The sequence below is a fragment of the Lynx rufus genome, unplaced genomic scaffold, assembly GCF_022079265.1.
Source record: "Lynx rufus isolate CCGP_SWC_20201006 ecotype Redwood Valley unplaced genomic scaffold, mLynRuf1.p SCAF_6, whole genome shotgun sequence".
Taxonomy (NCBI): domain Eukaryota; kingdom Metazoa; phylum Chordata; class Mammalia; order Carnivora; family Felidae; genus Lynx; species Lynx rufus.
Window position 1 is genome coordinate 11,678,894 of NW_025814878.1, and position 22,853 is coordinate 11,701,746.

General features: G+C 48.9%; 1 protein-coding gene across 2 annotated transcripts in view; it reads right to left on the minus strand.

Moving 5' to 3' along the window:
• UST (uronyl 2-sulfotransferase) overlaps positions 1-22,853 on the minus strand; it is a 318,788-nt gene that overhangs the window by 106,271 nt on the left and 189,664 nt on the right. For both annotated transcript variants that reach the window (XM_047101207.1, XM_047101208.1), the window contains exon 5: positions 14,439-14,592. In XM_047101207.1, coding sequence (XP_046957163.1) covers positions 14,439-14,592 — 154 coding nt within the window. The remainder of the gene's footprint in view (positions 1-14,438; positions 14,593-22,853) is intronic.

A 22,853-nucleotide genomic window follows, 5' to 3' on the forward strand; every position in this document is an offset into this window, starting at 1 on the left:
AATGATGAGGGCTTTTTACTGATGACCTTGATGGAGGCGGATCTGAAAGAAGTCAAGGAGGAAGAACCAACAGGCTTGGCAGGTGACTTGGTCACTCCTGTGCCACCTCCCACCCTCGTGGCCACTTTCTACTCTAGCCATTGCAGCAGCCACAGATTCACGCAGAGGTGACCTGAGATCGCCCTTGCCTCGGCGGCTTAAGACATCCCTTGCTTTCTGTTCTCAGTGCTACGCCCACAGGAACCCGCCTGGCACTCATGTGTGCAGAGCCCAGAGGTGAGGGAGTTAAGGGGCAAACTTGACAACCAAAGGTGAAACCGGAGGATCCATGCACCCCTTGTTTTTTCCCCAAGCAGAAAAAAAAAATTAGGGTGAATTCTACACTGTCCTCGAGAGTCCTGGCAGGCTTGAGTCTTGGTTTCCAAGGGAGTGACCGTTGTGAGGACATACCCTTGTACTGGCCTTCCCTCCTTCCCCGTTTCTCTCTCCAGTACCTCACGCCTATTCCCTGGGATGGCTGTCCACATTCCCACACCCAAGCCCTTCACCCTTGCCTCAGGCTCTGCTTTCCGGAGGACGACAGGCTGACTAACTGCACATGGCTTGGGGGGTCAGGGAACGAAAGCAGGCAGGGATGACTCCAGAGTTTCTTGTTTGGGTGACTAAACAGTATCACACTCACTGAGAGTGGAATACAGGGTTTCCCTGTGTGTGGTACAGGTAGGAAGTAGGGACAGATGCCCATCATAGTGCCTGGCACATTGTAGGTGTTCAAAGCACGCTGAAGTTTCTCATGTTAGTGGAGAAGAGAAGCATATGTCATTAGTACTCTGTATATGTATCTGTTATTAAGTATGTACTGAAGTTTAGGCTGGGTTTTGGCCACAGAGCTGCGACGGGTGCTAAGATCAAAAGAGGAGATTATGCAGGGCGCCTGGGTGGCTCAGTTGGTGAAGCGTCTGACTCCTGGTTTTGGCTCAGGTCATGATCTCACGGTTCGTGAGTCCGAGCCGTGCACTGGGCTCCGTGCTGTCAGTGCAGAGCCTGCTTGGGATTCTCTCTCTCTCCCTCTCCCTCTGGCCCTCCTCCACTTGTACTTGAAAGGGCGGGCCTACGCCGGCCGACTCCATCTTGTTCTGTGTCCTTCACCTAGACCACGCCTCCTCCCCTTGAGTAACCTCCCGCTCACCCATTCAAACTTCCTGATCAAAACACGCCCTTTCCCCAGCCAATCGGCCAAGGCCACACCCCTTCCCCAGCCAATCGGCTGCCCCTAGACCCCTATAAAACCTTTGTGCTTTTGAAACTCGCTCTCTTTCCCTGGTATCTCACCGCTGCGTCGGTGCAGGTAGGGGACTGAGCTCGAGCTAGCTCGAATAAAGGCTCTTTTGCTTTTGCATCGGACTCGGCTCCCTGGTGGTCTTTGGGGATCACGAATTCTGGGCATAACAGTACTCTCTCTCTCAAGATAAATAAATAAACTAAAAAAAAAAGAGAGATTATGTCCTATCATCTAGAGAATTACATTTTAGTTAAAAATATAAGACATATACCACCATGAAATAATTTGGAGGATTTAAGAAGCAACACACATTAGCAAGTAAAATATATATATATATACACACACACACACACATACACACATATGTATATGTATATATAGGTATATAATCCACACCAAGTAATAATTACTGGAGAAATTAAAGATTAGCAGTAATCAAAGTTGGTTGAGGTTAGGGGCGCCTGGGTGGCGCAGTCGGTTAAGCGTCCGACTTCAGCCAGGTCACGATCTCGCGGTCCGGGAGTTCGAGCCCCGCGTCAGGCTCTGGGCTGATGGCTCAGAGCCTGGAGCCTGTTTCCGATTCTGTGTCTCCCTCTCTCTCTGCCCCTCCCCCGTTCATGCTCTGTCTCTCTCTGTCCCAAAAATAAATAAACGATGAAAAAAAAATTAAAAAAAAAAAAAAGTTGGTTGAGGTTAACCTTACCATGTTAGATTAGATCACTTTTCTTAATCGCACATAGTTTTTACTAATAGCAACCAGAGAATGCCATAGTTAGATCTGAGATTCTATCGTCAACAAAGTTTCCTCGGTCTCCTATTGAAATTGAGAACTTTCTTTTGTACATATGCTGATTTCTTTCCACCAAGTCTCATCCAAGAGGTGAGTTTATTTCAAAAATTGGAAGTGAGCGTTTAAGACGGTAGGTGACAGGGCGCCTGGGTGGCTCAGTCAGTTAAGCGACCGACTTTGGCTCAGGTCATGATCTCGCAGTTCGTGAGTTCGAGCCCCGCATCAGGCTCTGTGCTGATAACTTGGAGCCTGGAGCCTGCTTCAGAATCTGCTTCAGATTCTGTGTCTGCCCCTCTCCCACTCCCACTCCCTCTCTCTCTCTCTCTCTCTCTCTCTCTCTCTCTCTCTTAAAAATAAAATAAACGTTAAAAAAAAAAAGACTCTGCAGGTGGCAAAGGGGCAGCCATCTTTACTGTAAATTCATAGCAGAGTCACTTCCTCTTTAATGCAAAAGGTGATGAGTATATGAATGTTGGTACAATTCCATTGTGTTTCCACTTTGTCCAATGAAACGCTGAGCCGTTTTTACAAATCTTTACTCATCGTGAAGCTGAGTAGGCTTTGGCCAAATCTCTTTCATTTAACCATGAATATCTTCATGAGCTTAGGGTCAGAGAAAAGATGGTCTGTGCACGAGTTTATAGCTAGTTCATCCCCCACCTGTCCCATTCATTCCTGGCTGCTTTCCTAGAAGACCAATGCAAGTGTCATGTGGGATAAGATCAGACTTCCTACTAAATTCCCACCAAACCACATTTACTGCTTCTACCCTGTCTGTGACACTCATTAGTCACTCATAAAAGGGAACTGAGGTAGTTTGTTAAGCGTGTTCTGCAAAACCAATTGGAGCTAAGACCGTCACAGTTTCCAGGCTTGATTATTTATTCTATCACTTTTCCAGGCATTTACATCTTTCGTATTTGGGGGCACCTGGGTGGCTCAGTTGGTTGAACATCCGACTTTGGCTCAGGTCATGATCTCACGGTTTGTGGGTTCACGCCCCACGTCGGGCACTGTGCTAATAGTCCGGAGCCCGGATTCTGCTTCGGATTCTGTCTCCCTCTCTCTCTGCCCCTGCCCCACTGGCGCTCTGTCTCTCTCGCTCTCAAAAATAAACATTTAAAAAACTCTTCAGTATTTGGAGGTGAGTTTTACCTTCTTATTGCATTTCAGGAGATCAAGCATCTGTTTTACCAGCTTCTAGAGAAGACAGCTCTGAAGATCCAAGGCACTTGGCATTGGGTTTTGGCTCCCTAGCCCTCAGCCTCCATCTAGCCACCTCTTTTTACGAATATGCTCACACTAACATCTACGCCGTGCCCCATGCTTTGGGAAGAGAACCTAGACATGGTGCTAAATGGTCAGCCATGCCCTTCTCTTAGTTTCTATCCTCCTTGCTGTTAAAAGTATTTGTCCTTCTATTTCCAGCCATTAGAGGGCAAGGCTGCTGCAGCTAACAGATTTTAAGGCTTGTTTTGGGAGAGCCCGAGCAAAGCAAGCGTTTTTCCAATTATACACCATCTAACTCAATTTACATTTATTAGAGAAACTGCCAGCTATTTCATGTTAATATTGACATTTTCATAAGTACTTGCAATTAGAATTTAAGCTGAGAATCCAATAAATCTCTCAGATGTTTTACACTTTTACTTTTCCTGTCTGTCTTCAAACTTTGCAAAATATTTTTCAGAACGCACTTGGAGGTCATCCCGCCTTTGGGGAATTTGTGCTGTGTATGTAACACGGTTGGGCAGAGAAAAAAATATTACAATTTGGCAAAGCAAATCGAGGACAACTACAGTGGTGCGCCGGGTTCTGCAAAACAAACGCAAGGTATGAAATTCAAAATTTTAACGCAGATCAGTTGAGCCATTAACTTGGCACTTTATATAAAACTTCACCCCGTAAGTTCTTTGAATAGCAAATGCCCTGACTACATTTGGGGAACATTATTCGAAAGGACATTTCCTGACTGCATTTAAAGTGTAGTTCTATTTACCCATGTCTTTTGGTTTAGTATGTATATCAGTGGCTGGCATTTCGAGAGTGACACATGTCTCTTTGATGAGGTGGCAATACAGAGGTTCTCATGCTCAAGGATTTTATTCGCCAAAGTGCTCACTCTCTGTTTTACTGCCTGAAGCAGGGCTCTAGAAAGTGAGATATTAAATGCACCTATCATAGACTCTTTGGTTTCTGTATAATAAACAGGACCCACTTCAATTTAGAAGGAAGCCCGATAACACAGGCACAAGTATTCGTTAACACAGCAAACCTCGCACTACATCATCAAACTTCTTTAACGACATTTATCTGCACGGGCCAAATAAAAGCCTTACAAGCAGAAACGTTTCTGAGGGGAAGGCAAGGACAGCTTTTTCCAAAGGGGCGGAGGATACGGGAGGTAAGACTCCAGAAGATACTCAGGCGGTGCGTCTCTTGGTGAGAGCAGCGCCTGCTAACACAGCCAGTCACGGATGTGCTGTTATCCTTCATACTTCTCCACCTTCGCTACGTGTTGCCATCACTTCTGGAGCTTGTAACAAATCCCAAAGCCCAGGCTGCACTCCAGATCAACCAGACCAGAATCTCTGGGTGTAGGAGACAGGCATTAGTAGCTCTGGAATCAGGTGATTCCAATGAGCGGCCAGGCTGGAAACTGTCACCTTTGTGAATATGAGCCAACTGGCCCAGCAGGGGCGCAGAGCTGAGCCCCCATTGAAGAGACAGCTGCAGGGTCCGAGGGTTCACAGGGAGGGGCAGGGTGAGGAGCAGAGGAGCTCAGCTGACAGGTGGCCAGCGGATGCACCTGGCTGTGCCCTGGTGGCCCTGGGGTTTGATGCTCCTGTTGGGACCTTCCATCAGGAGTGCACGCTGCTTGCCCTGCTCAGGGCCATCTGGAGAACTGCTTTACAGCCCCAAAGCTCCTCGCTTCCCTAGACCCTCTGCTCCAGCCAAGCTGGGCGGGTCACCAAAGAGCAAGCCTCAGGCTCTCAGGCTTTTGCACACACTCAGTTCCTATGGCCCTCTTGACCCGTACCCCTGCCTTAATCTATATCCATCCTTAAAGACAGAGCTCCCACCTCGGCTAAGAAGCCTCCCCCAATGACCCCAACTCTCCCAGATTGCCTTCCTCACCTGGATTCTCAGACTGTGTCTCCATCATTATTTTGCTAATTAAACGTGGCCCAGCCAATGACAATTTCTGTGCTGTTGCACTGAGCTATGACCTCTCTCCTTGTTGGTGGTAAGCTTTTCAAGCTTGGTTCTTCCGTTGCTAGCCGGGCTGTTAACAACTAGGACAGTGGGGTGTTTTACACTTGTTTGTAAATGCTCCCCCATCACCACCCCTGCCCCAGACTGGAGCTGCTCCTTGTGTATGGTCAATGCTCCATAAACACTTGCTTCTTCATTTATCTCCCACTTGGCTCTCTGCATTTAGCCTTGAACTAACTGGTCTATGCACATACTTGGAGTCCTTCTGTATTTTGTTAGCTAATTTTTTTCAAAATGTAAAAGTTTCAGGATCCCATGTACATATGCCTCCCGTGCTTTAAATCCTGAGTGTCTCCCCAGTGCTCTTTAACAGGGCCTGACCTCTGCCTGCCCACATTACCGGACTCAGCTTTTTCTGTCCTCCTTCTGATCTCTCTGCTCCAGCCTCCCTTGTTCTCCCCCTCGGCTTACTGTGCTCCCTCCTGCCACCGGACCTTTGCACGTGCTGTTCCCTACATCTGGATGTTCTTCCTTCTCCTCTTTCCCTTCAGATCTTACTTCAACCATCACGTCTCTGACCTCCCACTTGCCAACTGCCTCATCCTATGCCTGGACAGTGCCCTGTCTCTGCACTGTAGGATGTGATACAGTTACTATCTCACATGCATTTGTGCGGTGGGGATTACTGCCTGTCTCGCTTATAGGACTCTGAGCTCTATGAGGATAGACATTGAGTCTATTTTTGCTCTATGTTTTATCTCCAGTTTCTATTATCGTGCCTGACGTACAGAAAGGACTACCGGTGTTTATTGAATAAATGAATGATGACTGGATGGATGCGTCATTAGTGTTAAGGAGAAAACCCAAAATGTAGGACCGTACTCTTGGTTTTGAAGACCAGAAGCAGGGTAGCCGTAGTTTGGTGCCACGCCACAGTGGAAAACAGATGAGGGTCCCCACCTATGGATGGGACGGGTCAAGTGCCTGTCATGCTCACATCACCTCCACAATCTCTTTAGGACCTGCAGTCCTAGGTGACACTGTGGCAGGAAGAATAATGGGCCTTGAAGATGTCCACACCCTAATTCCTGGTACCCGTGAATACGGTATCTTATGTGGCAAAAGGGATCCTGCAGGTGTGATGAAGGTTACAGTCCTTGAGACCGAGAATACTCCGGATTATCTGGGTGAGTGCGATCTAATCACACGGACCCTCCAAGTGTAGATCCCTCCTCAGCTGGGGTAAAGGGATGAGATGGAAGAAGGAGGAGAGATTTGTAGCAGGTAAGGGGCTCAAGTCACTAGCTGCTTTGGAAAAGGGGGACCACATTTCAAGGAACGTAGACGCCTCTAGACAATGGGAATGGTGCTCATGGGAGCACCAGAAAGAAAATGGGATCTCAATCCTGCCAGCACAGGGCGTGGATTCTGCCTTCCCCGAATGAACTAGGAAAGGGGTCTTCGCTTTGAACCCCCAAAACGGAAGGCGGCTTTGCCGACACCTTGGTGTTCCGTGCTACACTTCTCACCTACGGAAATGCAACCGCAGAAATTTCTGTCGTCGAAGCCACTACACGCGGTCGGCCGTCACAGCGGCAACGGGAAGCTAACACATGCTCCATCCTGTCCCACCCGTCTGCCTACCCCCTCGACCAGAGCAGAGAGGGGACGTGTCTCAGGGGCAGCCAAACACGACCTATGAGGCAGCTGGACAGACTGACCAACTGGACAAATCAGGGTCACTCAGGGCCTTGGATGTGAGCCAAAGAGAAATACTGGGCACCACTGTGGGAGCAGCGGACGAGGCCACTGAAGAAGGCGAGAGGAGGGCGAGTGGCTGAAGCGTGTCAAGGACAGAATCGCAGAATAGGGAGCCGGGGACCCCTGGGCGGCCCGGTGCCAACGTAATTTGGTGGCCAGACCTGGCTCCGATTCCGAGCCACGTCTGGTGTCCCGCCTCGACGCTGGGCTTCGCTCTGCTCCCCGTCCTTCTCATGGGCTGTGCTCTGCGTGGCATGTTCTGGTCTTTGCCGGCAGTTGTGGTCCTTCTGTCCTCATTCCTGGACATGTCCTCATCATTGTCCCCACGTTTCTGCTCCCCCGGCCCCCGTAACCTGAGGTAACCTGAGCGGATCTGAGCTCCTTGTAACTCACAGGGCCTAATACGACTTCCTCACTTTTGGAGTTTGACCCTATCCATGTAGCCTGTCTGGGCTCCCCTTTGGAGCCCATAAAAGGGGGTCGAGGGGTGGGACCTAATACCTACACGCAGAGGTGTAGGAGGATGCTGGAAGATGAATGAGCAAATGTGAGGAGGGTACGCTAACCTGCGACCCACCAGTTGCAAGGCTGTGACTATTTGGTGGCATCCTGACCAGTGGCTGGAGGTTCTCCGTTCTTCCCTCACAAGGCACCTAGCCAGCCTTTTCTCCGAGACCCCTTCTTGGTTTCGACTCTCCTGCCCCTCCCCCTCCTGTGCCATCATCTTCTCTGTTTGCCAGAAGCTCCCGGGGCCGCTCCGGGTGCTGCTAAACCCCAGAAGTGGTCTTTGGTTCTAGCGATGCCCGTGACCCCTTTTGACAAATGGATTCCAAAAACGTTCCTCTCAAGTCAGGGCTCTTTCGTCCTCCGCACCTCTGCGCGGCACGAGGGAGCATTTCGGCCCTGGCTCACCTTTTCTCCCCACTCCTTGGAAGCCGACAGTGTGCTGTTTCCGAGACTTTACAGCCCTGTGCCTACAGCTGCTTAGGTTTCCAAGCAAATAAACAGGGACAAATATATGCCAGTGGGCCGGGATCAAAATGCGCCTCCAGCTGCTGGGAACACAGAGAGAAGCAGTTTCCTTAGAAACAAATTCCCAGGGGAAGGGGCCTGGTGGGGCCATGGGAGATCTTGGCGGAGGTGGACCTCACGCTTCAGGACATGGCCCAGCGTGGCCTGGGCTACAGGGGAACAGCAGCCCCTGTCCGTAGGAGCAATAGTCTCTACAGGTCACATGAAGCCAGTGGGTGAAAGCATTAATGCTGAAACCGTTTCTGGAAACTCTTAGCTTTCAGAGCACTTCTGTGTAGAATGTCTCACTTATTCTCCCAACAACTCTGTGATACAGGCAAGGGAGGTAAAATATCCCCATCGTACAGATGAGAAAAGTAAGGTTCACGGAGGCTAACTCACTGGCTGGGTCACCCAGCTAGGTAGGCTGTTGTCTCAGCCTGCAATCATAAGCCAAATCTGAACTAGTCGGAGACAGAGTATTACTTTTTTACTTTCCAAAATTCGGAAAACGTAGATATGTACTGAAATACTGAAAGAGCAGACCATCCAAATCCCATATTTGTTTTCTTTCTTTAAGAAGATGACGCTTAATAAAGACGGAGGCAAAGCCCGAGGTTTCGATCACAAGACAGCCTCAGCTGGTCAGGGCAGAGTGGAAATTTCCAGAAATGAGTATTTCATATATACATTTCCAAAGCTAAAGGACGTTTAGAGTCCAAAACTTTCAAGCAGATTAAAATGCATAGCTCTCTGCAAAACCTTTGCTGACGCTGGCCAGTTTTCAGACTTCTCCAGAATCCAACGGGGCCAACATGATTCACTGAATTCTTTATGAATTAAGAAGCTGTAAATTATGCATCTTTTTTTTTTTTTCTAAACATGCATTACTTTCCACGCTTTACAGCCAAGGCGAATAAACAGTATCACAGAGGCGTTTTCTCCCTGGGAACATCTCCTTCTCTCCCTGTTCTTCAAATGGAGGGTCGTCTAGTGGAAGGGTCCTCCGGTGAATGTGCAGTAAGTTTGGGTAAGGAGGCCAACCTGACATTTTTTGGAGTTTGAAACTGCAAAGTGGTATCTCTGCAGAACATTCGACCATGAACCTTTCTACAGCCAAGTTTTAGGCAAACAGCAAGCAGAAATGGCACACGTATACATAACGAACGGAGTGGAAATGCCAGGGCAAGAAATCTACTTGCAGGGAAATTCAGCAACTGGAAAAGGGAGTGGCTTCTGCAGGCATGAGATGCTCTCCCTCGCTTGTAAATCACAACAGTTGCTTTTCATTAGCGGCCATTCATTCTTTCATTAGCTACGTTCTGGGTGCCAGGGACCTCCCTGCCCTGGAAATAAAAGGAGCCTGGACTCCAGCTGGAGAAGAGTCTCATGCGCTGGGATGTATCCAAGTGTGCCTGGGCTCAGCTCTGTCCCACCTTATGAGTCTAAAAGCAAAAGAGAAAGGAGGAACCTGTGCGTTGGGCGGCCCAGTGTCTGGGTCTGGACAAAGAGATATGAGCCGAAGGGAACGGCCTTTTCACGGCGTGGCTGCTCTATGTTGAATTTGTATCCGTTCTAGCAAGAACATTTTTTAAATGTTCATTTATTTTTGAAAGAGAGAGTGAGACAGAGAGTGAGCAGGGGAGGGCCAGAGAGAGGGAGACACAGAATCGGAAGCAGGCTCCAGGCTCTGAGCTGTCAGCACAGAGCCCGACGCGGGGTTCGAACCACGAACCATGAGAACATGACCTGAGCCGAAGTCGGACGCCCAACCGACTGAGCCACCCAGGTGCCCCAAGCAAGAAGTTATTTTAAAATTATTTTTGTGTGTGTGAATACAAGGGAAACATGGTTTGGAAAGACATAGAGACTTCTAGAAAATCTAACTGCTTCCAGAAAATATGGGAAATAGCTATAAGATGCTAGAAAATTTGGGAAGAAAGAAAAGGTTATAACAGCTGTTGTCTTTGTAAAGATGCATCAGACAAAATGATTTTACTCAGAAAGCACAGAACTTGGCCCAGCCCAGTCCTCTTCTTCCTTTAACATGCAGGAAGTAAAACGTAAGGTCCAAATGATCAAATGATACAATTGGGGAGTTGGGGGCCCGGCTTCTCCTTCTGGTGGGGCCTCTGACCCACCCTCAGACCCAGACCCCGTTCCTAACCCCTGTGAGACAAGAGTCTCCCCATGACCTCCAGGGACCCTGCAAATCCTATGATCCCTTTACCCTTTTCCATTTTCTTCCAAACCAGCATCACAAGATGATATTATTTCACCCCCCCCCCCCGCCCCCCCAACCGGGGCAGGCTCAGAGGCCCTGGCCCTCTCTCAGCTGTATGCTAAGCAGCTCTGTGAGGCTCGGGGCCAGGAGCAGAACTGCCTAAGTTTTGGCAACTGGATAAAGCAAGTGACTTTGGAGTGCTGAGATCTGGAATAATGTGGGTACATCAGTGGACCCATCTGGGGCCAGCTCCCATGACTCCGCGTGCGTGCAGTGTTCGGGGAGAGGTCTCATCACACGGCCACGCCTGCCTCCTTCTCGGGTGTGGGTGCACCCTGTGCGTCCCCTCCAGGGACAGCGGTCTCCTCACAGCTGCCCTACACCCCACTGAGACACAACACCCTCTTTTGAGTCAAACAACTGACCACCCAGGCTTGCCAAAATGAGGGCAGGCTCTGAAAGGGGACAGTTTTATTTCAAGGGTTTAATGGGTCCAAGGAGATGAAATGAAAAGTTTCAGCTATTAAAAAAAGGGGGGGGGGATAGACCATCTTCTTCCAAATAAACAAACTATCCTTTGAACAAGAAAAGAGTCTTCTAACTGGGTCAGGCTGGGGCCAGGTCACGAAGGAGTCACATGTCCCGTGGGGCCCCCTCTCTATTCCTTGCTACCCTGATTTCCCCCTCTGCTGCTTTGGGGAGCCCAGTGCTCTCCTGCTGGGGCCCTGCCAAGGAATGACATGAGCTCATCGGACACAGGCCCTTCCCAGGACACAGAGCTTCCATTTGGAAAGGAGGCCCCTGCAAATCTCTAAGGGTAGAATTCCAGGCGGGGAAAGTTCCCCAGAATCTCTCAAATCACACCATAAAGGCAGCATAAGATTTGCTTCGACTACCAACTTTCAACACTTTATGGGTTTGTTTGTTTTTTTAAATCTAAACCATGATTTTTTTTTTTTTTCTCTCCTGTTTACAACCTCTCTGGCAAATGATTACAACTTAACTGTGTGAATACGTGCAGACTACATTATGTGCAATGATTCACAGGATGGCAAAAACGTGACAGGGTAGAAAAACCTAGAGAATTGCTCTCAGCTTCCATATCAATATGTGTTTGTTATTTAGTAAGTAGAATGCTATTTAGGCCTCCGGTATTTCAGCCCCTCTTCTGTGTGCCAGGGACAGAGATGGAACTTTGATCCTATCTGGTCCTCAAAGAACTTATAGGCTGTTGGAGGGCAGAAGTTAAGACATTTATATCACCCAGAGAAATGGTATCACCAGCACGGAACTCTCTGAGAGCACAGAGGAAGAACATCGAGACCTCCCTGTACAGCTGTGTAGCCTGTGCACTGCCTAAGTGTGGGGTCACCATCCCACAAACTCCATTCTCAATAGAGCCCTGGGGAAACTTTGAGTGTGAAGAGCCTGTGAGACTTGCAGGGATTGGCCAGATACAGGTCTAGCGCAGGAGGGAGGCCCTGACTCCTAGAAAGGCGGGAGAAGCCTGCTCAGGGTGTTTGCAGGCTGATGGTATGACACACCCCCGCTGGGAGAAGGGCTCAGCTTTCCCATGGAGACTCCAGAGAAAGAGCACTGAGGAAGGTGGGTTTGACTTGGGGTCATTCGTGTTACTTCCCAGCTCACTTAGAGAAACTGGTGTCATTCATGGGGCTTTCTACAGTCTGTTCTCTCCCACCCTTACCTCTCCGAATTTTCCTCCCGCCACTTTCCCGTCCCCACGCCCCACTCTCCACCAGCCACACTGTTCCCCCCGCTGATCTCTGAATGAACCACACGAGTGCCCACTGCAGGCCTTTGTCCGGATGCCCCTCCAGGTGGAGCTGTGTTCCCCTCGCTGACCAACTTACCGACTTCCATCTTCTACTCTGACAGTCCCTCCGATGCCACGTCCTCACTGTCTTCCTCACCCCCTCACTGACGTCCCAGCCAGTCCCCGCCCCCTCTGGCATTCTGGATCCCCAAGGCCGCCCCTCCACTTCCATGTTTTTCCAAAATCACTTTCACCTTCTGACGGACTGCGACTTTAGCTATTACCTACATTAACGTTTGAAGAGCGGGATTCATAAAACTCACTTCCAGATCTTTGGTTTTCCGAGATCATCAGCTATAACTTGGTTCTAACTTTCTTAGTATCAGGATCGGGTCAGGAACCGTAATATTCTTTGATTAAATTGAATATGCCCCATCATTTTCAAAAGAACATATAAATGGTAACCAAGAGCCAATGCAAACCACAATAATCCAAATAGACATTAGTCCTCTAATGAGACCGGGAAATCAAAGAGACCCCATGAAAGCAAAGGCTGTTTCTTTCTCCCCTTGGCTTCTTTTCCTGCTTCTCTTCTTGCTGGGATCTGCACCCTACCCTGCACATGCCTTACCTTAACGTATGCCCCCTTTCTAAGGGATAAAGAGCTAATGATATCTTTGGAGTTTTCCAGCACAACAGATGATATGTAAGGAATGACCGGGCAGAGGTATCATGTGCCTGTTCCAGACCACAGACACTAGATATCTGCACGCCAAGACCCCTGGCTTCAGGGAACGAGCGACTTATGAAGGACGTGTGGACCCTGTCTTGTTCTGACCCGCTCCTGTATGTTTGAGAGGACACACACCCGACCCTAATCACCAATAAAAACCGCAGATCCCAAGCAAAGGCCGGACTCCCTCTTCTCCTTTCCAAATCTCCTGGACACACCATTTCTATCTCTTTTGGTATATATCTTCGGTCAACCCTGCTTTTGCCTCCTGCTGGGTTGTGTATGATTTCCATCCTGTGCGAAGCCAAGGAGCCTCCCGGCTGATTCTGTGGGACCGTCCCCCACTCTGGGTCCTCAGACCTGGCCCGCCTGCATCGCTAGTAAGTGGTTCTATCCTCTGAAGATGTACTTGTCACCGAATAAAAAATATATAGCCATGGTCACAACATGTAGTTTCAAGGAAAAGATGAGAGTTTCTGCCACCAACATTTTTTTTTTTTTTTAAAGCAAAAGCCATTTTAAAAATATTTCACTAAAGCATTAGGTGGTTGAGTAAATCCTGAATGGTAACCAGGCTTAGCTTCTGGTCTTGGCCCATCTATGAACGCGTTGTTTCATGCCAGATAAGATACAACTCCGTTTTCTCAACTCTGCTTGTGGATTGTCACACGTGAAAGTGACATCACGCAAAATACTCCCATCCTCCAAACACGAACTTTCATTACACTTTTAAAAATTAAATGAGGAAAGAGAAGCTTGGGCATCGGCTGGAATTGTGGGTAATGACACTTCAGCTCTAAGGATGCTCTGTGGCCTTGACAGCAGGGGGCACAGGCTCTGGGTCACTCTCCCACCCTGGGAACAGACTTGTACTGACCCCTCATTACTCTCTTCTCCTTCTGCTGTGCCCAACGGCCCAGGATGGGTCTGGGTGACCCCAACAGGCTCCCTGAGACACACAGACCAGGATTTCCCCTTCTTTACCACCAGATCTCGGCTGCCCGACAAGCTTTTGTTGATCTAGGTCACAAACAAGTGACAAATGCACTCTAACTCTGTTGCTGGCCCTCCCTTTTTGTTCCCAACTCTGCCCTATGGAAACAATTACTGGGGTCACAATTAACATCCCCATGGAGCTGAGGGTCCCCAAACAAGGTCCAGAAAGAGCAGACAGTTTTTGCCGAGACAGCCTAATTCTGTTGTGCTCTGGTGGGCAAGAACCCGGACTTGACATTGGACGACCTGTAAACAGTCACGGTTGTGCCCACATCCTTTAAGGAACCACAGGGTCTCATCTGAAAACACCCCTCTCTCATAGGACTGCCACGGGAAGCACGTTGTGCCCTTCAAGAGAGATCCCAAGCACATCTAAACGACAGTAACACCCATCAGGTTTCCCTAGGGATTCCCCTGGGATTTAGTGCGAAAGACAAACCAAGAAAAACCAGGCCAGAAAGTCATTTGAGAAGATGTTCATCAGGATCTGGGTCATCTGGGACAATCAGCTTTTCACGGGCAAAAACTTCCTCCCTGAGGAAGGTGCCACAGAAGTGCCACGGGACAGCCAGGGTGGGGAGGGAGAGCTCCCCGGCCTCCAGGGGCTCGCCCAGGGCGGGGTGGGCCACTCTTAGATGCCACAGGACTTACCAGGTAGCGTTCCTCCTGCCTCATGCTGGGGGTGCGGATCATGTGGTTCTGTTCCCCTCTCCAGTCTCCAAATCGACGGAAAAAATAGTTCGATAAAAACCGGTTGACGGGGTCTCTAATGATGTTGATGTAGACGGGCTGGTCTCCTCCAAACCTAACACAGGCACACAAACATAGAGCTGGTTATGACCCATCACTTCTGGAGGACAGCGAAGCCCACTTAGACTCCGTTTCCCCTCTAGCTCATACATTGTCATTAGAGGACCCAGTCTGCTAAGGTACCAGGGAAGAATTCAATCAGCGAGCAGGGGTTCCTGATCGGCACTTTATTACGTGCGGGAAATGTCTGTGCGGGGACCTGCTGGGGCTGAGAGGGCTATTTCTGGCCAGCACCATGCAAACGACTGGATTTGTCAGCAGGGAGGTGTAGACATGGTCTCGTTTTCTCCCTGGGCTGTGGGTTCCTGAGGGTGGGGGCACGCGGTGGTGGGTTTTGTATTCCCAGCGTCCACACTGGCCGGTGGCTGGCCCTCATGGAACGTTTGATGAATTCTGATTGCCTCACTGGGTGAGACGGTGCTTCTTCTATGTTCTGATTCCAACAGTCTCAGGGCAGGTGCTCTGCAGGAGGTGGGTAACATTAGCCAACGTTTATTGAACACACTCAACATTTATTAAATCACCTTCTTGTAAACCTTTCGTGAACACCTCACAGAAGACTCACAATGTCTCCATGGAGTAGGAACCATAACCGTCCCCATCGGCACCTGGGGCAGGGAGGGGGTGAGTAATTTGTGGCTGAGCCAGGATGTGAACCCAGGCAGGTCTGGCTCCAGAATCTGTGCTCTGAACCATGGAAAGAAGATTCCAGAGTTGAGGAAAGTAATAACGTAAGGGGGCATTATGAGCACAACAAAAAAATCTATGTAATTATCCTCAAATGGAGGCAGGTGGTTTTAGATCAAAATAAAATGAGTATCTAGGTGTTTCATTTTAATGCCTTCCACAAAGGTACTGGGTAAATGCTCTGAACGCTGGCCTGAGGGCAAGGCCTCCCTGAGGCAAAACGATCAGGTTGGCTGAGTTTTTCTTAAGGCTTCTCCCCTTTTTCTTTGACCGGCCTGCACACAATGGCCCTGGGGAGCCTGGGAGAACACTCCAGGCTCTGGGCACAGGTCTTGCTCTGGGGACCTTCTGGGGACCCGCAGGCAGACCCTCAGGGTCCTCTTACCCGTGACCCCGTGGCCTTCTGCTGAGGATGCCTGGACATTCCATCAGGGGTCAGAAGGAGCTCAGAGAAAACAAACTGACGAGACCCCGTCCCACGACTCCCCGGCTGGCAGACTCTGTCACCTTGCAAATCCAGCCCAGAATCACAGTCACATCCTTCAGCAGTTCTGCCCCATCCCGTGTCCGTCCTTCTGTCCGGTGCTGTGCGTGTAGGTCTGCCTCTCCCGTCAGCCTACGCTCCTGGAGCCGGCAACAATGCCACTTAGCACAGTGTGAGCCACACGATAGGTGCTCAGCCAGTGAAGACTTGAATGCCTGGGTGTATGCTTCTAAGTTTACAGGTTTCTGCTGATATCACAGGCCTCTGCTATAGACGAAAGTCGACATACCAGGTCACCCATCCTTTGTCGTGTATTAACTCACATAAGGTCCTAGGTCTATTTGTGTTTTTATCTAAAAATTTTTTTTAACATTTATTCATTTTTGAGGGACAGAGAGAGACAGAGTGCAAGCAGGGGAGGGGCAGAGAGAGAGGGAGACACAGGACCTGAAGCAGGCTCCAGGCCCTGAGCTGTCAGCACAGAGCCCGATGCGGGGCTCGAACTCATGAGCCGTGAGATCATGACCTGAGCCGAAGTCGGATGCTCAACCGACTGAGCCATCCAGGCACCCCCTTTGCATTTTTATTTTTTTTATTATTTAAAAAAAATTTGTAATGTTTATTTTTGAGAGAGACAGAGACAGAGACAGAGCGCGAGCAGGGGAGGGGTAGAGAGAGGGAGACACAGAATCCGAAGCAGGCTCCAGGCTCTGAGCTGTCAGCACAGAGCCCAATATGGGGTTCGAACCCACGAACCCTGAGATCATGACCTGGGTCAAAGTCAGACGCTTAACTGACCGAGCCACCCAGGGGCCCCAATCTATTTGCATTTTTAATGAGAAGCTTCAGAAAGAGGAATCCAAAGGTACAAAAAGAAATGACTGTCTAGTGGTGGACTTTCAGGCACCAGGCTGCGTGAATGATACTCTGGACTCCTTGACCACTCCCCACGGGAAAGGTAAGCAGGGTTAGCCGTGCCAATACGAGTCTTGTATGGACACAAGGTGACGTTCACGCAGCTGGAGGCGCATGGGAACCAACTCATCTCACAAGTCAGCTGTGCCAGACCAGCTAACCCCTATCGTCCTGGAGGTATCTTCCTCTTTTTAATTAAATTGAGTTTCGTATCTACGATAAGCAGCAACTAAAGTAATAAAGCTACGGGTTAGGAAGACGAAGCATGCGTCCCAGATGTGAATGCCGGGAGGCCCTCCGCAATCGCATCACGCTTTCAAAAAACCTCAACTGTAGTCTGTCTTCATGTGAAGAATGACTATTACCGCGACTTAGCAGAAGTGCCCAATCCTGTGAAGCAAGGCACGGCTTCCCACTGTGAGAGGGCCCTCAGTCTGGCCGCTGCCATCTCCCCCCGAAGGCTGCAGACTGACAAGGCTTCTTGGACGTGGGTGACGTGCTCTGAGTTGCACGCGGCAGCCCAATGCAAGATTTCCAGGATAACTTTCCAAAACAGAAGTTTTAGATGGTTTAGGAATTTATTAAGTATCAGATAATATAATAGCCACTCTCTCGAAATTTCTAACTGTAGAGAGACGCCTGATAGAGATCTCCCCCATTCCAGAAGTCAACAATAATAATGGTTTCAGGCTGCCAGCCCGGTCCTTTGTCTAGGACAGAGCTCCCCCCCAAACTGGTAAAACTGGGGTGGCATGTCAGTTACACCAACGAGGCCAGAATACCACCCACGCTTCCCAGGGAAACAAGTTTCCCCCCTCAACCCATCCTCTCTTGAGAGCAGTTTCTCTTCCTCCTGCAATGTTTGGTCCTAATCAGAATTCCTGGTCACCCTTAGAAGGTCTCCCAGTCTCCTGAAAGTAGGGCTGCTGATCTGTGCCAGAAACAGAAGGCTTTGCACGCCCACCCAATCTCAGGCCACACAACACTCTGCCTTACGTTTTCAACCCTGAAGAGAAGACTTCCAGAGCCTCCCGGTGAAGTCCCTCCTATTGGCCAACCTGACAGCTGAGGTCTTTGGTATACCACCCAAAATTCCCAGTCTTCTTGTATCCAGACTTCCTTTTGTTGATCCCCTCGACATAAAGAATTAGCTTCTCTTTTTGTTTGTGGCCGGTGTTTTTGTTTGTTTGTTTTCGTTGGTTTGTTTGTTTTTACAACTTTTAGCCTTTTCGGCTTCAATTTTAAATCCTGTAAATTCTTTTGTGCATGTTTCTTCTTGAAAATTCCTTTGGCAGTTGTCTTCAGACTTATTTCCTTTTATTTTTTAATCTGTACTACTAATTTGGCCTTTATGAAGCTCTAAAAAATTGTGCTGACCACAACTGAGGAAAGGTTCTGCATTGTGCAAACATCCTAGAGCAGAGGAGGCGGGCCATATTTTGTTTTTCACTTAACAACCCACGCTCTTGTCCCTTGGTCACCACAACAGCTACTGCATATGTGAAGCTCTCTTTTAAGTCATCCTAAAATAGCAGGCGTTTCCACTCTTTGACTTCTGTTCATACACCGTATTTATCAACTCTTCAATCACTCCCTGTGGGTCTCCTTCCGACCCTCTGCAAATTTACCATATTCTTTTCATTTTTGTGTTTTGATGAGAAGATGAAGACCCAAGGCAGAATGTAATTCTCGAGAAATGATAACTGCATGGCTCTCACTTTTTTCCCATGAATTCCTAAATATCTCATTCTGAGGATGTTCTTTCGTATCTGCCCCCCACTGCTGCCTTAATCAGTCAACCCGCGGCATTAGCCACCTCCCCAATAGCTACGCAAAGCAAAGCAGGTGGGAAAGAATTTTAGGCACACTTTCATCAACTTGCTGGTGATATTCTGCCTAGAATATTACTGCACATAGTAAACAGCAAGACTTATGACCCCAGTTGTTCTGGGGAATTAGGATTGTGTTGTCCTCCCATTATGGTAGAGTTTGCTAGGGCTGGGAACGTTTTTTTGAAAGTATGTCTTCTTTTTTTTGTGTTTGTTTAAATTATGGTAAAATATACATAACGGAAACATTTTACGTATACAGCCATCCCCAGAACTTTCTCCTCATCCCAAACCCGAGCTCTGTGTGACCTTCCCCTTGGCCCCTGGCAATTTCCATTCTACTGAAAGCGTATCTTCTTCTCACCTCTGGCCTAAAAGTAGGGGTTATCCCTTGTGCTGTTACCTAACATTCAAAGATGGTAAGTACCCCGTGGCTAGAAGCCCGGCTTTGATCCCTGGGGAAGAGACACTTTGAAGTGACAGAAAGGCCATCATGGAAAAGGCTGTGATTGTTTGGGGGGCAGGCTGAGGAGCTGCCCACAGGAGGAGGGAGGGAGGGATGCTTATTTGCTGGTCCTTCGTTGGAATGGGGCCAAAGGGCCACCGAGTATCCTCCCAAACCCGAGACGGGGGCACTTTGGTCCCCGCCGCCAGGGAGAGGATGTCACTTCACGAAACACAAGCAGGGAAGACTGAGCCTCCTCGGCTCTGTGGCGTGTCCTGAGGGAAGAGAGGGGGATGCTGAGTGGGGACAAACGTGGGTGAAGGGAGGGCCGGCTGGGACACTGGAGTGAGGGCTCCTGCTTGGAGCCAAGGGGACTCCACAAGAGGGAAGGTTGTTCATAGCAGGCAGTGAGGCGGGCTCAGGGAAAAGTCCAGAGGACATCCGCTCAGGGGAAGGGGAAAGTGAGAAGAGAGCGCCATTTTCCCAAGATTAGTCCAGCAGTGTTTCAACAGGATGAAATCAAGCTTCAGGAGGGAAAGACAGCGTTCAGCAGCTGCTGATCTCAACTGTTACCTGGAAGCCCTCTTCAAAGGTGGAGCTTTCTGTCACCGTTACAAAAGATTTGCAGGGCACGGCCTGAAAGTGGGTGGTTTTGCCAATGAGAGCGAAAACAAAGTCAACATTCAGAAATAAGCTGTGGAAACCAGACGGAATTATGGAATTATTAAGACTGGATTTGTTTTGTTAAATAGTGCCATCAGAGGGCAGCCTTTGTTCATGCCAGTAATTAAGGCTTCTTTAAGGGAAGAGAGAAAGTGTCCAAAACGCTGCTCCTCGAACATCACACCCTGCCTGCTTCTTGAGTGATTGATTTATTTTTAAATATTTTGCTTTTGTGAGTTAGTGTTGGCGTGGGAGCCAGCATCTGCGATAAATAAGGAAACAGAAGAAGTGAAGGAGGGCGAGGGAGTCATGAACGAGAAATGAAGAATCCCGTGAAAAAAGGGCTCTGAGACGGGGTAGTTTGAAATGGTTTAGCGTACTGATCCAGCCTGTAATTCGTTTGGACTATTCTGACAGCACCTTGCTCTGACACATAACTTCCTCATGTCTTCCCTGCAAGACACAAGTTGGGAGTTGAGTGGCGGTGGGGGGGGGGGGCACAGGTTGGAAAGTTACTGCCCCCTCAGACCCCCCAAAACACTTGCAAACAAACAGTGGGGGCAAGGGGAAGATGAATTGAATTGTCTGTCACGGTCTTTCAGTGTGTGGATCTAAGCCGCACCTGAGGAGATGCCGTTCATGCGGAAAGGCTGACATTTGTCAAAAATTATCATTCTCTCGGTTAGTTCAACAACCGGGAATGGACACATTAGATGGCAGTACACAAATAGTACACAATAGTAAAAGTCCTCCTAAATCATCACAACAAAGAAGGGCATCTTTTAGGCCAAGATCATTTTTGACTCAATTCTCCAGGTAGTTCAGTTGGAAAACATGCGTCCGGACCAAATGTTTAAGCGGTTCAAAAACCGTATGAGGGAGCGGTCTAGTGGAAACCCTCACAGATCCCAACTGGCCTGAAATTTCTGCTGAGTTTGGAGTGTTTATCTCCTCTGGTGGGAAGCCTTCCCCGAAGCAACGATGGAAACATCAGTTTGGTCTGATAACCACTGCTTTCTATGGTTGAATTAATAAGACTGGGTATCGTGAAATGGTCCTTTCAGGTCTAAAAATAGGGGACAGAAGGAACAGAGCAAGATGCCTAGATGATGAATAAATGAAGCAGCTCGGCTATCTAATCACCAAGAGCTCACAGGAGAGGATCTATACTTCAAGATAAGGATGCCATAGTTAATGGGGAAAAAAAGAAATAAAGGCAATTCGTTCTGGGATAATGCCGTACGCTTCAGAAGTTCAGAACATTGGCGTGCACGAGGTGTGGGGAGAGAGGTGACTTCCATTCTTATGTTCTGCTCACCAGGAAGTGTCTTGCTGCGTGTTAAGAATGTCAGGAAGACCAGAAACGAAATATCAACAAAGAATATTAAGCTGCACTATCAATTTTTCTCTTAATGACCTCATTATCTTGAAACAAGCCAACCATATGGCTGTCAGCAACGATCGTGGTAGGTTTCTTAAGAGTAGCTCAATTATCTCTTTGCCTTACAATTCAAAATATGGAAGTCATTTTTTAGAAGCACGGGAAAGCCCTCTTAACAAGTTCCCACTTAGTTGTTTTTCTGTTAATTGTATACTGGGGGGCTTGCTCTGTATGCCCGTACATATGGAGGTCTCGTACCTGGGCACCCCTCTTCCCCCCCCTCCCCCGCTCCCTGCCGCCTTGTGCGTGTGGGGTGGCAGGAGAGGACATGATCGCTTCCGCAGATAGCATGGGCTTTTTAAAAGGAGCAGAGCTGCTCAGGCCAGTCTCTCTTTTTTCCTGCTTAGAGCTCTTGACTGCCAGCCATTTTTGCTGTGCTCACCCTTGGGGCTCCCATCTACGGATTCCTCTTGGTCCCTCTCTTTGTCCGGTTTTAGCTCATGCTGGTCCCTGTGCCGCCAGTGCCCTTCCCCTTTGTCTAACGCTGACCTGTCCCTCATATCCCAGAGGCAAGGGCTCCTGTTCTGGAAGGCCCTCCCACTCTTCCTCCCTCAGGGAGGGAGGGTCCCGCCTCCCCTGTGGGAGAGACTGCCACTCTCTCTCCTAAAGCCCATCACACTTTGCTGCCAATCCTTCCTCGACGGAAGAAGAACAGACACTTGCCCTAAAGCAGCGAAAGCGTTTCTAGTTCATTGTGGAAGCCCCGGTCCTCCAGCAGTGAACAGGACATAGAGGGTGCCCGGCAAAACACGTGTTTGGCTGAACAAAATGGAATGGAAGGTGGAGAAGTCAGCACGAGCCGGGCCCTCTCCTCAAGGTATCTCGGGAGACACTGCGAGGCTGCTCGGGAACTCAGCTGTCGGCTCGGAAAGAGGCTTCGACGGCAATGCCTCTTGAGTGCCAACTGGCAACACTGTACAGGTGTCTTTCAGCAGCAGCAGAACGATGTGCTCGCTTCGGCAGCACATATGCTAAAACCAGAGGCGGCAGAGCGCTCTCACAAACCACTTCGACGAGAAACTACAAAGGTAGTTTGTAGCTGCCCTAGGGCCGAGCGGTTGCCGGAGGCATAGGAACGCATCATTTCTAATACACAAATAGACACACAACCTGGATGGAAAAAAAAAATCACAAGTTATGCAGGGATTCCAGATGAGAATTAATAGGAAAGTACGAGGCAAAAAAGATTATTGGCATATATCACAGGAAAGATTACTTAGAACAATCTCCTCCGTAAGGAAAACAGGAGTACGTGTTTCAGTCTTGCTCAAGTATAAATTGCTACACTTTGTTAAGAATGATCTATTTTGGGGGCACCTGAGTGGCTCAGTCAATTAGGTGGTCCACCTCTTGGTTTTAGCTCAGGTCATGATCGTGCAGTTTGTGAGTTCAAGCCCTGCACCGGTGTGGAGACTGCTTGGGATTCTCTCTCTCTCTCTCTCTCTCTCTCTCTCTCTCTCTGCCCCTCCCCACTTGCGCTCTCTCTCTCAAAATTAATTTTAAAAAACTTAAAAAATATGTTAAAAAAAGAATGATCTGGGGCGCCTGGGTGGCTTGGTTGGTTGAGCGTCCGACTTGGGCTCAGGTCAGGATCTCGTGGTCCGTGAGTTCGAGCCCCGCATCGGGCTCTGTGCTGACGGCTCAGAGCCCGGAGCCTGTTTCAGATTCTGTGTCTCCCTCTCTCTCTGCCCCTCCCCCATTCATGCTCTGTCTCTCTCTGTCTCAAAAATAAATAAACGTTAAAAAAAATTAAAAAAAAAAAAGAATGATCTATTTTGGTACACGTTTTTTT